The 14,590-nt window shown below is 38.4% G+C and overlaps 1 protein-coding gene across 2 annotated transcripts; it reads left to right on the top strand.

The window, feature by feature from the left end:
• Window positions 1-6,144: 6,144 nt before the first annotated feature.
• On the top strand, window positions 6,145-8,576 carry LOC143466124 (uncharacterized). 2 transcript variants are annotated; one of them, XM_076964739.1, is made up of 6 exons: window positions 6,145-6,480; window positions 6,616-6,740; window positions 7,202-7,290; window positions 7,524-7,652; window positions 7,833-7,934; window positions 8,028-8,576. In XM_076964739.1, the coding sequence occupies exons 4-6, from the start codon at window positions 7,590-7,592 to the stop codon at window positions 8,205-8,207; spliced, it is 345 nt and encodes a 114-aa protein (XP_076820854.1). In that variant the 5' UTR covers window positions 6,145-6,480; window positions 6,616-6,740; window positions 7,202-7,290; window positions 7,524-7,589; the 3' UTR covers window positions 8,208-8,576. The 2 variants fall into 2 exon arrangements, with proteins under 2 accessions (XP_076820854.1, XP_076820855.1); XM_076964740.1 differs by having other exon boundaries at window positions 7,483-7,652.
• The last annotated feature ends 6,014 nt before the right edge of the window (window positions 8,577-14,590 follow it).

The following is a 14,590-nucleotide window of genomic DNA, read 5'->3' as shown; positions in this document are numbered from 1 at the left end:
TGCTGTAAAAAGTAGCGAGGATTTGTGTGAATCATTGCATAAGTTGTTTCAACTGCACAGTCAGTTTGTACTGTATGTATTTAGCCAAACTTACGATTGGGACGCTTTTCCGGCGGCGGTCCAAAGATGCAGCCATCTCCATTGCCTCGGGTCGACCTGCGTGACACTTGCCACGTAAGTGTCTCACGAGGCCATTCCAAGAAGTCAGCCTTTTTTTGCAAAGTCTGCACTCGAAATCACCTTCCCCGTGATACGGTTTCTTGTGCATCTCTTGGCAGTGGCGCGATATGTTGGAGTTCATGACACCACAGTATCTACAACAATTACTAACACCATTATGTCATTGGTCTTGGACATGTTTGGCTTTTGTTTTCTTTTACACATAATAATCAAACACAGTATTGAAAAGTTGAAATATTTCAAATTCTCTTCCTTTCATACTTGAAAGCTGGTCGAAATTATAGTAGAACTTACGGACACTTTTTCTTCGGTATAATCCGTTTCTTTTTCTCCGGTTTTACATCACTTTGTTCTCTTGATCTGGAAAGAGTTTAAAAAAATTTTGACTGTTTTTGGCAATTAGTTGAGAGGCCACAAGAAAAGACAGGAGTTAAAATTACTCTCTCAAGAGATTTTTGCGTGAAAGAAACTCTTTATTTGCTTATCTGCAGTTATTTTATGTAAGAATTTTTAAATCAAACGCTTTCAAAGTGTACGTGTTAATTATGGTTTTCACAAAAGCTTTATACCCAGTAGGATTAATGGCCTCGTTTGCCATTTCCTGCACAAACTCTCTTAAAAAGTACAACCGTTAGTTATTTTCTGTTGCAATCTGTCACACAAAATTTGGCATACCTGGCACCCGTTTGAGTCGCAAACTTTTCGGCTTCGGCTATGCCACTTGTTGACGGGATATCGTCAAGTTGGTTCGCACAACTCTCTTCCCCTAGAAACGAATAGCAGACTATTTAACACACGTACCTGGCTACATAAGTACGCACTAGGTTACACAAGCTAGTGTACATTACCTGATCTCACAAAGTCAGCGATCTCGAAGTCAGTCATTTCGCTCAAATTCATTGTCGTTAATTTGTTTACTGATAATACCTGTGCAAATTAACTGATAAATTTACTTTGGCCACTTTTTAGCGAATTAGGAAACATTATACTCTACATGTTTTTGCGCTCTATCTGATCAACGACTATGGCTAACTTGAAAATAGCTAAAAAGACTGTAAAACTTTCGGGCCAAGCTACGTGTGTTCTTTCAGCCGCTTGGCAAGCTGAACGGCAGTACATAAAACTGATCTTCAAAACCTGAAGCCTTATGTAGCCAGTTCTCACTTGATAATACGCTGCAGGAGATGAGAAGAAAAAATGACCCAATAAGGTCATATATGCTGCTGGGTTTGACAAAAGCATAAAATTTACAAAAGAAATGAGAAAATGGACGTCGCCAGCAAAGTCGCAACGGGATACAAGAAGAATTAATGATCCAGAACATTATCAATTTTACGGTCGTGAGTTTAGAACTGAAGAACCTAACAAAGGCGCCCTATAAAGAGATTGATTGAGTAAAATAATCGATTTTTCCTCGGGTAATTAAAAAGTGTGGAAAAAAGATACTGTAATAAGCAAACAATCAGAGACCCATGTTTTAAGGTTTTAATTAACTAAAAATAGGATACACATCTAAAAGCAAACAAAAAGGTTAACAGCTAGGTTACAAAATAACACACGCCTTAATGTGATGTTTAGTTTATGTCACCCTAAACTCATTCATTCGTTATTCACCCTGGAAATGTTTTATTTATGCCCGGGCCACCAGCATTAGGTCTTATGCGACTACCCCCAGGTACAACAACTGTTTGTTGTTGCCTTCACTAAGCGCCTTATACTTTTTATGAGTCGACCCGAACTCGATATAATCTATTATCGACCATTAGGCCGAATTAGGCCTGTGAAGTTACTGCAAAATTCTCAAGGTGCATTGACTTTAAGGATTAAATCACGACGAACGTAATCGCCTTTCCGCCCTTTTCATTTAGGCGTAAAAAGGTGTTTCAATTTTGCCAGTTTAGTTGAGATTCGTTTATCGATAAATTTAACCAACAAGGCGTCTCCTAAAACTGATGCCAGATCGGTCATACACCTGTGCATTGTATGTAAAGTGCACGCTTTTGTTAATAAAAATGGCCGACATAATAGCGAGCACAATTATGTTGCGCCGCCGAACTTCATCGATCTCGAACCCGGGGGACTGTAGCGTTTTTATCGGGGTACTACCAGGCATTCCTTGTGTCAGAAGCATTGTGAAATCATTTCATCACAAATATATATAACAATGCTTTAAAGCGCATTATTAGACTTGATTACAAACTTGTGTAGACTATTTGCGTTGTTAAATTTACGCTTTCTTAATTCAAAGTGGAAAGATTATAAGTGTTTGTCCACGGTACCTAACAAATTTGCTTTGGCCCTTTCCTAGCCACTTAAGAAATATTAATCCAATATGTTGTTGAGCGGTTCTCGATCAACGGCTGCGGTTATTTGTAAAATAAATAAAACCTAATCAAAACATCTTCCCCTCACCCTACCTACCATGAAACATGGCTAATGCAAATTAAACGCTTTTCGTCTTCAAACAGTATAAAATTTGGCAGCTATTCATCAGTAGATGGCTAAAGGGTCATGGGAATAGAGCTTAACATAATAAAAAAGAGACGGGTCACACGGTTTGACAAAAGAATACGATAACAAAATGCAGGAATCAAAAGTGTAAAATTGATAAAAACCACAGCGGGAGACAGGAAAAGGCAATGATCCAGAACGTTATCGATTTTACTGTGTCGCTTATGGAATTTTAATTTAATTTTAACGGTAGCGATTTGAGGACTGAAGGACCGGGAACAACAAAGGCGCCGACAGCACAATTCGAACGCATGCGTAAATGTTTCAATGTTTCGGCTGTGCTTTCTGAATATATGTTTTAAAATGTTGTTCACTTGATAAACGTCCAGGCTGTCACCGTGTTCAACTTAGTCATATTTATTACTATTGATTTGATTTCTATTTATCACATGTAGGCTACGTTACTTTGTTTAGTTTCTTTGATTTATTTTGGCTAACGTAATAAAAAAGTTTATCAAATCAACAAAGGTTCTATTGCGTAGCAACACTTAATCATTATAAGTTTATAACGTCTTTTTATCAAACAAAGCTTAGGCTTCGTGTATGGCATCAAATGTATGACTAATTAGGTCGCGGCCGATTTGCCGTATTCTACTTCCCCTAGGGAATGAAGAGAAAGCTTACCTTTGACATTACCAATGTGGCTAACTGGCTATGTATCCAAACATTTTCTTAACCAGGAAACTTTCCGCTTGACAGCTGGTCAATTAGCACTAATACCTCACTAACTTTTAATTTCATTTTCTTAAACACCCATCTTACTTCTATAAAACCCAAACATAACTGAAAATATCAACACTCGCCCAGCACTTCTCAGCTTAGCACAACACCGCACCAAAACAAATTCCACGCAATAAGACAATCAACGTGGGACGCTAAACACCAATTAAGCTCTCGGGGTAGCGATGCTTGACGTCACAAGAGATCGAATAAAAACATATATACATACAGTGTCGGCAAAAAATCTTTGCATTGATTTGGCAAAAAAAAACTTTTCATGAAAAACCCACGTGTGTGTTTAACTTACTGTTCTCGCCAAAAGCATTGCGTCACAAAAACGCCTGTATTTACGTCATAAGCCTGTATTTAGTATGTGGCTATACTTCACCGCAAAGCCATTGCTCTGCGTGCCTCGTGTTGTGTTTCAGCTTCGTGAATAGTAGGATGGGTGGAATCGGTCAGTATTTTCATTTTCTTGAAATTTTGAGGACTTGGAAAATTTATTGCAAAAACAAAAATGGGTCGAAAGAAGATGCAAATGGCAGAAAAGTCTCGTGCGTGGACTTTGTTAGAGAAGAGAGATTCTGTGATTGCTTTAGCCAGAGATATTGGGGTCTCAAAAGAGGCCATTTATCAGTTAAAAAGATCGGCGGCGTCATTTCCACCCGCGATGATATTGAAGAGGAAATGGATTTAATATTTTTGCAAAGATCATTCAAATGCAGTGATTGAGGCACCGAAATATTCACTTTTAAAAGTTTCTATTCGTTTGGCATCTCAAGGTCCGCTATACGAGAAACTTGTGGCTTATTGTAACAATTTTTTCGCCAACAGAAACTGCAGTAATTCTTTTACGTTAGGGCCTATCAAAACAAGAAGTGCACCGACGTTGCTTGCGCAACACTTGCGCTTTGTGTCGTATGTTGCATCTTTTCCATGTTTATCCCACCCTTGTTAATCGCTTTCCCATTATCCTTATTTATTTCAGTACCTGATAAAATGTCTTTATGATTTCTGTCTACCTGTGTTTGAATAACACTTAAAAACATTTTTCAACGCGCAGAGAATGATTTTATACTCATCTTAACCAAAAGATTTGGTAGTGATAACTAACTCATACTACACTGTCATTCATGTGTTTAAAATTTAAACACAATTTTACTTCTTTAAACATGTTAAAGTGTTTAATTATGTGTTTAAGTGTATAGATTTTGTTAATTTGACAAAATTTAAACACTTTATGGGTTAAACACCACAATCCATGACACGTTTAATAATGATTTATACCTATTCTACACTTTTTCCACGCTTTAGGCGTTTAAATGTTAAACACATAACACAAAGATTACAAAATGTGTCAAACAAAAAGGTGTTTAGGAGGAATGTGTTTATTTTGATGAGTTTTATTGAATTATATCTTATACTTTAAGTTGCTTTAGAAAGAATCTATCAAAAACAGTTCGGTACTATATGCTTTAGACTTGTTCGCATTACCCAATTACACGAGCTATTGTTCAGTATAAATTTGTATGTCGGACTCAATTCTTAGGTTTAAAGTTGGCAACTTGAAGTCGTTTTAAAAATTTTCCTGTATGGAGTGGCTGAACACTAAATTGTATTGTTCAGGCTTTACTGTAGGCTATATTTCAAAGGGGTGAAAGGGGCCTTGGCCACCCCACCCCCATATTTTGTGTCTATAGGTTTCTACATCGGGTGGCGGTGTCTTAAAACTAACAATTTGTATAGTTCTCTTTATAATCTCATGAAATATTTGACCTCCCCCCCAATTTTTTTTCGGCTACGCCACTGGCTGTGATTGGTTTTCAAGTAAAGCCATTCACCCAGGAATGGAGGGTGAAAAACCAATTACCATACTTTGCCCATCAAAGTTTAAAATTACTCGGGCATGGCCTAACGTGGTCGTTCTCTTCTCGTCGTTTGATTGAAAGGTAAATGACAAGCGTTCATCATCAGTTAGTGCATACGTGTCAAACTCCCGGCCCGCGGGCCACATCCGGCCCGCTTTACAATAAAACTTGGCCCGCAATGTTATTTTATACATTGAACTATTTCCGGCCCGCGAGACCATAGTACATTATAACTTACTTTTTTAAACAAGATTATAACAAATCGCACAATACCGCAGCACAACAGTTGCCCCACCATACGATAGAATAAATAGATTTATTCAAACGCTTGGAAATTGGGCTGCTTTTTTCTTTATTGTTTGTTAATTCTTTAATGCTTTTGCAAGGAGATGAATGAAACATAATGACGAAAGAGAAAAATAATCAAATATCGTCAAAAACATCAAAAATTTGGTGTTGTTTCATTGCCTGTTTCAATTCATGTACTCGTGTCACGAAACGTTCAATCAAGTTTTATCCTTACGGCCCGCAGCGTTAAAGAAGTTTTGAGTTTTGGCCCCTGGTGAGATTGAGTTTGACACCCCTGAGTTAGTGGAACGTCTGAATAACGTTTGTTCATATAATGTAGAATGTGTATCTGAAAATAGTAGGTTATAACTATTTATTCCATGTTTAAATAACTCAAAATCTAAAATATTGAAATAAAAAAAAACTTTCATAACATTACATTAAACGTATTTTTTTTACATTAGAACAAGCATTTGTTGTTTTTATTTGTTTTTTATTCAGCAAGTTTACCATTTCAAAATTATTTTAAGTTCTATGAAATAATATGTTAAATCTACCATTGTCAAAAATGTGGGCGCGCATTTCCTCCTTCAGGCAGCTACAAGCTATCTCTAAAATCTGAATCCTCTTTTCAGCTAATCAGCTTACATAAAGACAGCGAATTGTTTTATGACGTTTCGTAGGGCGGTAGCTTATTGTCACAGTTTATTTTCTGTAGCCTATATAGGTAGCCTGGTGTAACGTATTTCGCTGTATGGTTCATGTTTGTTACTGCAAGCTAGGCCTATATTCCATGCAGGCAGAAAGGTTTACAGAGTTACAGACAATAACAAATAGGCCTACTTATAGCATGTTTTCGATACCCGGTGGTGCCATACCGTTTTAATGCTCTTGGGCAAGGCATTGGCCTTCGGTAAGCATTTGATTTTGATAATTTAGTAGTAGGCTAAGAAGATTGTTGTAATAATTGTAATGATAAATTTCTTACATTATAAAATATTTTTGTACGCAGTAGGCTATAACAGTCTATACTAAGCTGTTTCTTCAGGCGTTTTCTGTAGAAAGTTATTGGAAAAGCTTAGAAACTTATGTTGAAGAGAAGCCATCCACCTGTGCCATCACATAGTAAACAACCCTCATCATTAGGTTTCCTTCAGCTACAAAGACTGGCAGGTGATGCAGAATTATATATTTTTGATCCACATGAAATTTATATTATTAACAATATTGAGTTAATTTTAAAATATACTGTGCATGCCAAAAAGTGTTGCTTCAGTGGTGGATTGGCTTAGCACCAGGTTCAAACAATGCGGATTTATTGCAAATGTCCAATGTTACTACTTTTGTAATGTTCTTGGGTAAGGCATTATTAACCTTTACTCTTCTGGTCCTGGTAAGCAGTGTCAGGGTTGGTCAATACGTTATAAAATTCAATTTATAAACAAATAAAAATTGAGTTTTTGTGGAAAACTGCAGAGAGTGGAGGAATCATTGCCGAGTCCGAGTCTTCTAAAGATGTTCCTCAGGCCAAGAAGAAAGATTCTGGTACCTTATCAAAAAGCTTAAATAATAATTACATCTCACTACTGTTTTAAAAGCTATATTGTTTAGTTTTATATTTGTAATCACTGTAGATTCAGAATGGACAAAAAACGCTACTGAAGTTATTAGACAACATTTAGAAAAGGAAGAATCAGAATGGGAATACGGTCTACTAAAACAGGTATTTGAGACCAATGTCTGTCTTTCACCAAGAAGCAATTAGTTTAATGTAAAGATGGATGCATTAGTGGAATCATTGAAAATTTTTCATTATTAGGACAAATGCCTTTTGTCAGTGTTTGAAAGAAACTATGATAAGGTGTTTTAGATTTTGATGTATTTTTAAGAGAATACAGTTGTAGATCATGTTTAGAGGCTGCAACATGGTTATTGATATGATGATAACTTATGCAGATTGAGGAAAAATTCAGAAACGTTTATCAATTTGATTACAATACGATTTAAGAGGCTTGCGTAAGCATGCTAACCACACTAGACAACAAATGTAACAGCAATGTTGAGCGGCAATGCCATGAGACTGAGGTGAGCAATCTGAGCATTCATCCAGCAATTAACAAAAATCTAATTTGGTTGTTTGTGTATTAGTTTATTGCTTTGTTGAGGAATAATGTGTTCAGATCTTGAGACACTTAATATATATTGAGGGAAAAATAGAGTCATTATTATTAATAGTGTAAAAATCTAACAAAACTTTTGACATAGGATCCGTCATCAGAGAAAAAACTTAATCTCTTTTTGAGGTCACAAAAACAACTTTGGCCGACCCGCAAAACAAATCTTTTTCATGCAATGCAGACTGTTAATGTGAGTTGTAGTTGCTTTACAGAACAATTGAACAGAACATGTGGCTTTACAGAACAATTTGTATACATTGACATTTTTGTTTTAATTTTTTAGGCATTACGGATTACTTTAAACTCCAGAAAGAAAACACCGCCAAGTTTGCTTGTTTCTTACAACGAAGCCAGAATCATGAAAACATTCATTGTTGCTGATTCAATCCACGTCAGATGTAACAACGATTCGAGGGTGGTGTTAGGTTATTTAATGCAACTTATCGGTTGTTATTATGCTTAGCAATTGCAATACCCAAAGGTTTACCCTATTTTGGGTTTTTTACAAACTCATCTCTTGAAGAATAGTCTGTCTGGTTATCATAAGTCCTCCAAATACGTCTTCTTTGAGAAGTATGTGAACAATATGAACATGGAACATTATGAGTAATGATTTTATACTAAACTTATTGCAGCAATTATTATTACTCACGGGTGCCGGAAGAGGAAGGGCAGAGAGGCCATCGCCCCCTTTTCTTTCTTTATTTTCCAAAATGACATTCAAAAAGTGTCCTTTTTTCGAATTTTGCCCCCTGCCAAAAATAATTCCGGCGCCCGTGATTGTACCTGCCTTGTTTCTGTTGCGCTGCTGTAATAAACGCTATTTTGGAAATTTTGACTGCCAAGTGACAATACGCATAAAATAGTAAACACCTAGTTAGTAAACACATACAACATTTAAACATAAACACCAAAGATAATAAACACCTAGTTAGTAAACACGTACAACATTTAAACACAAAACAGAATAAACATGTGCGATTTAAACATGTAACCATTTTAGGCGTTTCTTTTTGGCCTCACTTTTCGTGTTTAATTAAAGTGTTTAACAAAATAACAGTGTAGTATTTAGTTTGATTAAATTTTCTTCAAACTTGCCTTTTTTATTTACTGTAGCTTTATAGCGAAACTCCTTTAAAGACGCGGTCAGTAGATGATTAACTACGATCTATTTGACGAATGTCTACATCCATGGTCCAAGTCTCACAGAAAGGGGGGGTGTCAGAAAAAATTTGAAATAATTCATTTGAAAAAGTTTATGTTAGGAAGGCAAAAACTTTGCATAGACCAACCAAAAGATCTTTTGTGCCAGGTTTCAGGCTAATGATGTAACAATTACCAATTTTATTGCAAGGTGGAAGGGGGAATTAATTCGACAAATTTTCTATATTTCCAGACATTTTGATGAAATTATAGTGCACCATGTTAATGTGCGACCTTTTGGTTGATGGAAAGCCGTTTCGGTGCCTTTCCAAACGTTACAGCGTTAACTACAACCTTCCAACAAATTGACATTTTTTCTGCTCCACCGCGCCATCCCTGGTGGTTGAACGTAGCCATCTGACAAATAGGTAGTAATTTGTTAACTCTCACTGACAAAAAATTGCTTAACTTACAAATGTCTACGAAGTTACACAACGTCAAATATATTTACCAATGCGCACGGGTAGCAATTTGTCAAAAGGTATGGTCTCTAACATGCTGCTACACATTTTGTAGCCATTTGTGTAATACAAGTAGCCATTTGGAAGACTAATTATCAAATCACTATTCCAACTTAGAAATTCGGCAGGGTAATTCACAAAAGGCTACATAACTGACAAAGTGCTACCGTAGCACATTTTAAAAGATCCTAGCCAACTATACTGGTCTTAACCCTAACCCTAAGTAACATTTTCCAACTTCTCCGACTCCAATAGTCTTAACCCTAACCCTAAGTAACTTATAAATGAATGCGGTTGAAATGTTGTTCTTTTAACAGTCGATTCGATCAACTGTTGGTTCGTTAAGCTGTCTTTCGATTAACTGTCGAGTTACGGGTTGAAAAATGGACAGCGACCCAGATTTGCTTTCCTCATTTACTGTAGTACGTGGCACAATTCTTTATACCTTGCTTGGTGTTTGCAGTATGAGGATGCTCATATTATTTTGCAGATCTGCGCAAGAAAGCCGCAACAAAGGGAAATGGTGGCGGCTCACATGACACACCTGCTTTCCGTTACCGGCCTTTTTCTAGTGCTGGTTCGAAGGGACCTGCAGTTAACTATAGGACTGTATTTTCAAAAATAGTAAAAAGTAGGCACGTCTTCACAGCAGTACAGGCATCGGTAGAATGACACGTTCGACAACGGGCAAGGCGTAATCACAATTATTAGTGCTTCTAGCGGAAGACAGAAAATACAAAGGCACGTCAAACCGAGCAGAAAACAACGTAACACTCCTCCCCCTCCAATAAATTTGTCTTCGACATTGCTTGAACATCAATTAGCATAACTGGCTATAAGCTAAATATATGGAAAGTAAAACGACAAATTACAATATAATCACGAAGCAACCGCTAGTACTTCTGTTACCCAGATGAATGTGTTAATCTTGAAGAAAATTGCCGACCACGCATGCCACAGTGGGCCACATAAAAAAAGGTTTACAGAAACGATTCCCAAAACATAGCAAAATGGTGCACTAGCGAAAAAAATTATGATTATCACACCAATAAAAACAAACGGAAGTAAAGGTACAGCATTTCTATGTAAATAATGTAAATACAAACATTACATTGAAAACCACAGCAAAATTTTAAATAACTTGTTATAAAAGAAATTCAAACATTCGTTGACTATACCAAAACAATAGTAGGCCTACAACACCATAAACATGGGTTACAAATATAATGCTTTATGCCAATAACACAACAAAAGGTATAAAAACGTGAGATTGATAGTTAAAATAGACAATATATAAGCGGATCCGAAATGAAATACCATCATACTTGGTATATGTGAAACTGTGGTTTATAAAACACAAATCATAGGAAAGTAGTCAACAACATAGTATCAAGCATCACACAAATAAACAATTAATACGTTTCTACGTCTGGGTAACGAATAGGGCGACGTGGGCTTCGGCGAAATCGACCGTTATTTCGAGAGTTACGAACGTTATTAAAATTGTTACTCTCGTGACGATTTGCATTTGATCGGTTATTTAAAAAGTAAGCTCCAGTCAAGGGCATGTCCAATATTTGGGGACATCTTCTGAGCGACTAGCTTAACTATAGGAAGGCATCCCTGTATGATGGTCACCTCTGCTTAGCTTTAGTCTGTTAAAATGTACCCTTAACGTCCGTTCGTGATTGCGAATCAGATAATTTACTGGTGGAAAAGTCTCAACAACTTCGTAGGGGCCTGAATAAGGGAGGTGAAACTTTCGCTTTTCATCTTTTGATATAACAGTGTTTCGCAGCATGACCTTGTCTCCTACTTGAAACTCAGCTTGTCTCGATACCGACTTGTCGTAACGTTCTTTCATGGATTACCGACGTTGGTCGAGTCTCGTTTTCACAACTTCGTGGACAAGTCGCATACGGTCTTGTAAATCGAACATTGCCGACGATGACGGATGACTTGAAGGCTGTCCTGTCATCAATTCTCGTCGAGTCAGAAGGAAATGTGGAGAAACACCTATCTCTTCGTGTCGACTGGCGTTATTGGTTGCAAAAATTGAGAAGAGAGTTTTATCCAAGGATAGTGGATCGCGCTGTGCATAATTCTTCGTGATGGAAGGATGGTTCTGTTGGCCCTTTCAGCTGCGCCGTTCCCAGAAGGGTGGTATGCTGTGGTTCTTGATTTTTTGCAGCCGAGAAGACCAATAAGCTCTTTAAGCATCTGGCTCTCAAAGTTTCCTCTTCGGTCGCTGTGAATCCGCTCCGGAACACCATGAATCGTCATCCAGTTATGATAGAGAACAAATGCTGTTTCTTGGGCTGTCTGTGATGGCATTGACCAAGCCTGCATCTATTTAGTGTACATATCAGTGGCTACGGGTATGCAACGGTTTCCTGAATGTGTCACAGGAAGTCCTTCAAGGACGTCAATCTCTATTCCTTGCATTCGCTCCAACTCATCGGAAGGTACCAAGGGCGCTCTTGGTTTTCTAGGAGCTTTACGTAAATCACAGAGTGTGCAACGCTCACAACACTCACGGACATCCGTTTTCCAGCGGGGCCAGTAAAAACTGACTACGCCAGACTACGTCCGACTACGCCCGACCACGCCTGACCACGCCCGACCACGCCCGACCACGCACGGCCACGCACGGCCACGCACGGCTACGCACGGCTACGCACGGCTACGCACGGCTACGCACGGCTACGCACGGCTACGCACGGCTACGCACGGCTACGCACGGCTACGCACGGCTACGCACGGCTACGCACGGCTACGCACGGCTACGCACGGCTACGCACGGCTACGCACGGCTACGCACGGCTACGCACGGCTACGCACGGCTACGCACGGCTACGCACGGCTACGCACGGCTACGCACGGCTACGCACGGCTACGTACGGCTACGCACGGCTACGCTAGACAAGACAATAGATTTTGTCCATTTGCATTGCACATTAAGCAAAATTGTCGTGGCCGAGTGGTTAAAGCAACAGACATGAAATCTGTCGGGCCTTAACCGCGTATGTTCGAATCCTGCCGACAACGCGTAATTTAAATCATGTTTTCATAAGTGATTTGCGAAAAATGCCATTTGATCCATTTGCATTGAACATTTAGCACAGTTGTCGTGGCCGAGTGGTTAAGGCGAAAGACTGCAAAAACGCTGGCCTCTGCCCGCGTACGTTCGAATCCTGCCGACAACGCGGAATTGAAATCATGCTTCCATAAGTGATTTGCGGAAACTGCGATTTTATCTAATTGCATTGAACAATAAGCACAGTTGTCGTGGCCGAGTGGTTAAGGCGACAGATCCGAAATCTGCTGGGCTCTGCCCACTTACGTTCGAATCCTGCCGACAATGTGGAATTGGAATCATGCTTCCATAAGTGATTTGCGAAAAGTGCTGTTTCGTCTCCATGACGACGCTCGACTTCACTTCACGACTAATCTTCAACCATTGTGGATGTGCCAGCAAGTGCACCGAACAAAAACCAATCAATAGTATATAGTGAAGCAGTTAAGCAGTCGCAAAACTCGTTAATTTACCCACATTGTGACACAGTTCATTAAAATTATGAGGTAAAATTGTAAAATTCTTATCTGAGACGGCTGGTATTTAATCTATTTTCCTAAACCTTAAATCTAAGAAATTCTGTAACGTATTTTGTCTGGTTTACACGCTCGTACGTTGCTATTGAGTTGCTTTTTAGCCGTTGACTGGGTGTATCTGTCTCACTCTGGCGAGGGGCTATTTCACAGACAGACGAGGACATGACACTAATAAGTAATTAGATGCCTCGGGCGTGAATAAACGCGATGAAATCAGCAACTCAAGCGTAGCACCTATGGGCAGCAAGCGATTTACCAATTAACCTGTAATCGCCGCAGTGCTTGTCGAACATACCCAATGAAATAGAATAGAGCAGTAGAAAGAAATGAGAAAGTTTGGTCATAGCTGCTTCGGCCAGATTGTGAATGAAAATAGCGGTTACACAAAGTTCAAACAGGTTCACATTTCCAACTTTAATAAACGGCTTTGACCTGATCTCTGATTACGTCAAAATAACTGTTTAAATCCTGAATTCGTTTCTCTTGGTATAGTTTCTTATGTTTTACACATAATAAAGTGGGTTCAGACGGATCTAGAAGAGCCACGATAATTTTCGGCATCTTTCCGCCAACATAAACAAAAATGACGCTCCTCAATGTTGAAGCTAGTTTTGAAAAATCTTTGTGGACTTCCGCAAAGAGCATCATCATGTAACTGCTTGAGAACGTTATTTCACAAAGAGGCTTCGGTACCTAGTCGATAAATTACCTGGCCAGTGCGGGAAGATACCTGGAAAATGACCTAATCCCGTTTTGATAAACCTTTAAAATTAAACGTGTATGGTGGACGCACTCCATTTTCCTTCTTTTCCAAACAGGATCAACTTCTTGTTCCATGCGAGATTCATCGATGGATCCTCATTGATGATCATCGATCGATGGTGTCATCATCCTATTTGATCACTTGTGGTCCTTTATATCATTTTTATCAAGTTTAATATACACATAACACACGTTATAATTTATTTCCCACAACTCATCCCCACGGCATGTTACACTGCCAGAAATTTCATGTCTCGCCAAATAATTGTAATTGATTGCACGGGGTTTGGGGTGACAAGAATTGACTTTTATTTTACGTTTTGTTTTTACTGAGGACGGTTGTGTTTACTGACTTTGATGCTGATACCTATGCTTTGATTCTTTAGATAAGAGATTGAATGATATTAAAAAGCTTGAAGAGTTATATTTGACCAGCCGTTAAAGCGAGATATACTGAAGGAAAAGGAATTTGTTGTAACAAGATCATATCTTGTGCTTTGGCAAGTAACTGATTTCTCTTTTTTGTGTAGAGTATTACCTAATGGATACCCTATTTGACACATATAGTTTAGATTTTTTCTAGTTAATATTTAAACGCGATAGATAAACGATAAACGCAATTTAGTGATTAATTATAATGCTTTAATTATAATGATTAATTATAAACTTGCGGACAATGCGGAATTTAAATCAAGTTTTCATAAGTGATTCGAGCAAAGTGCGATTTTATCTATTTGCATTGCACATTAATCACAGTTGTCGTGGCCGAGTGGTTAAGACGACAGAATCGAAATCTGCTGGGCTCTGC

The sequence above is a fragment of the Clavelina lepadiformis genome, chromosome 7 (genome assembly GCF_947623445.1).
Source record: "Clavelina lepadiformis chromosome 7, kaClaLepa1.1, whole genome shotgun sequence".
NCBI classification, from domain to species: Eukaryota; Metazoa; Chordata; class Ascidiacea; order Aplousobranchia; family Clavelinidae; genus Clavelina; species Clavelina lepadiformis.
Note: the sequence above shows the minus strand (reverse complement) of the source record. Positions and strands in the feature narration are given on the sequence as shown.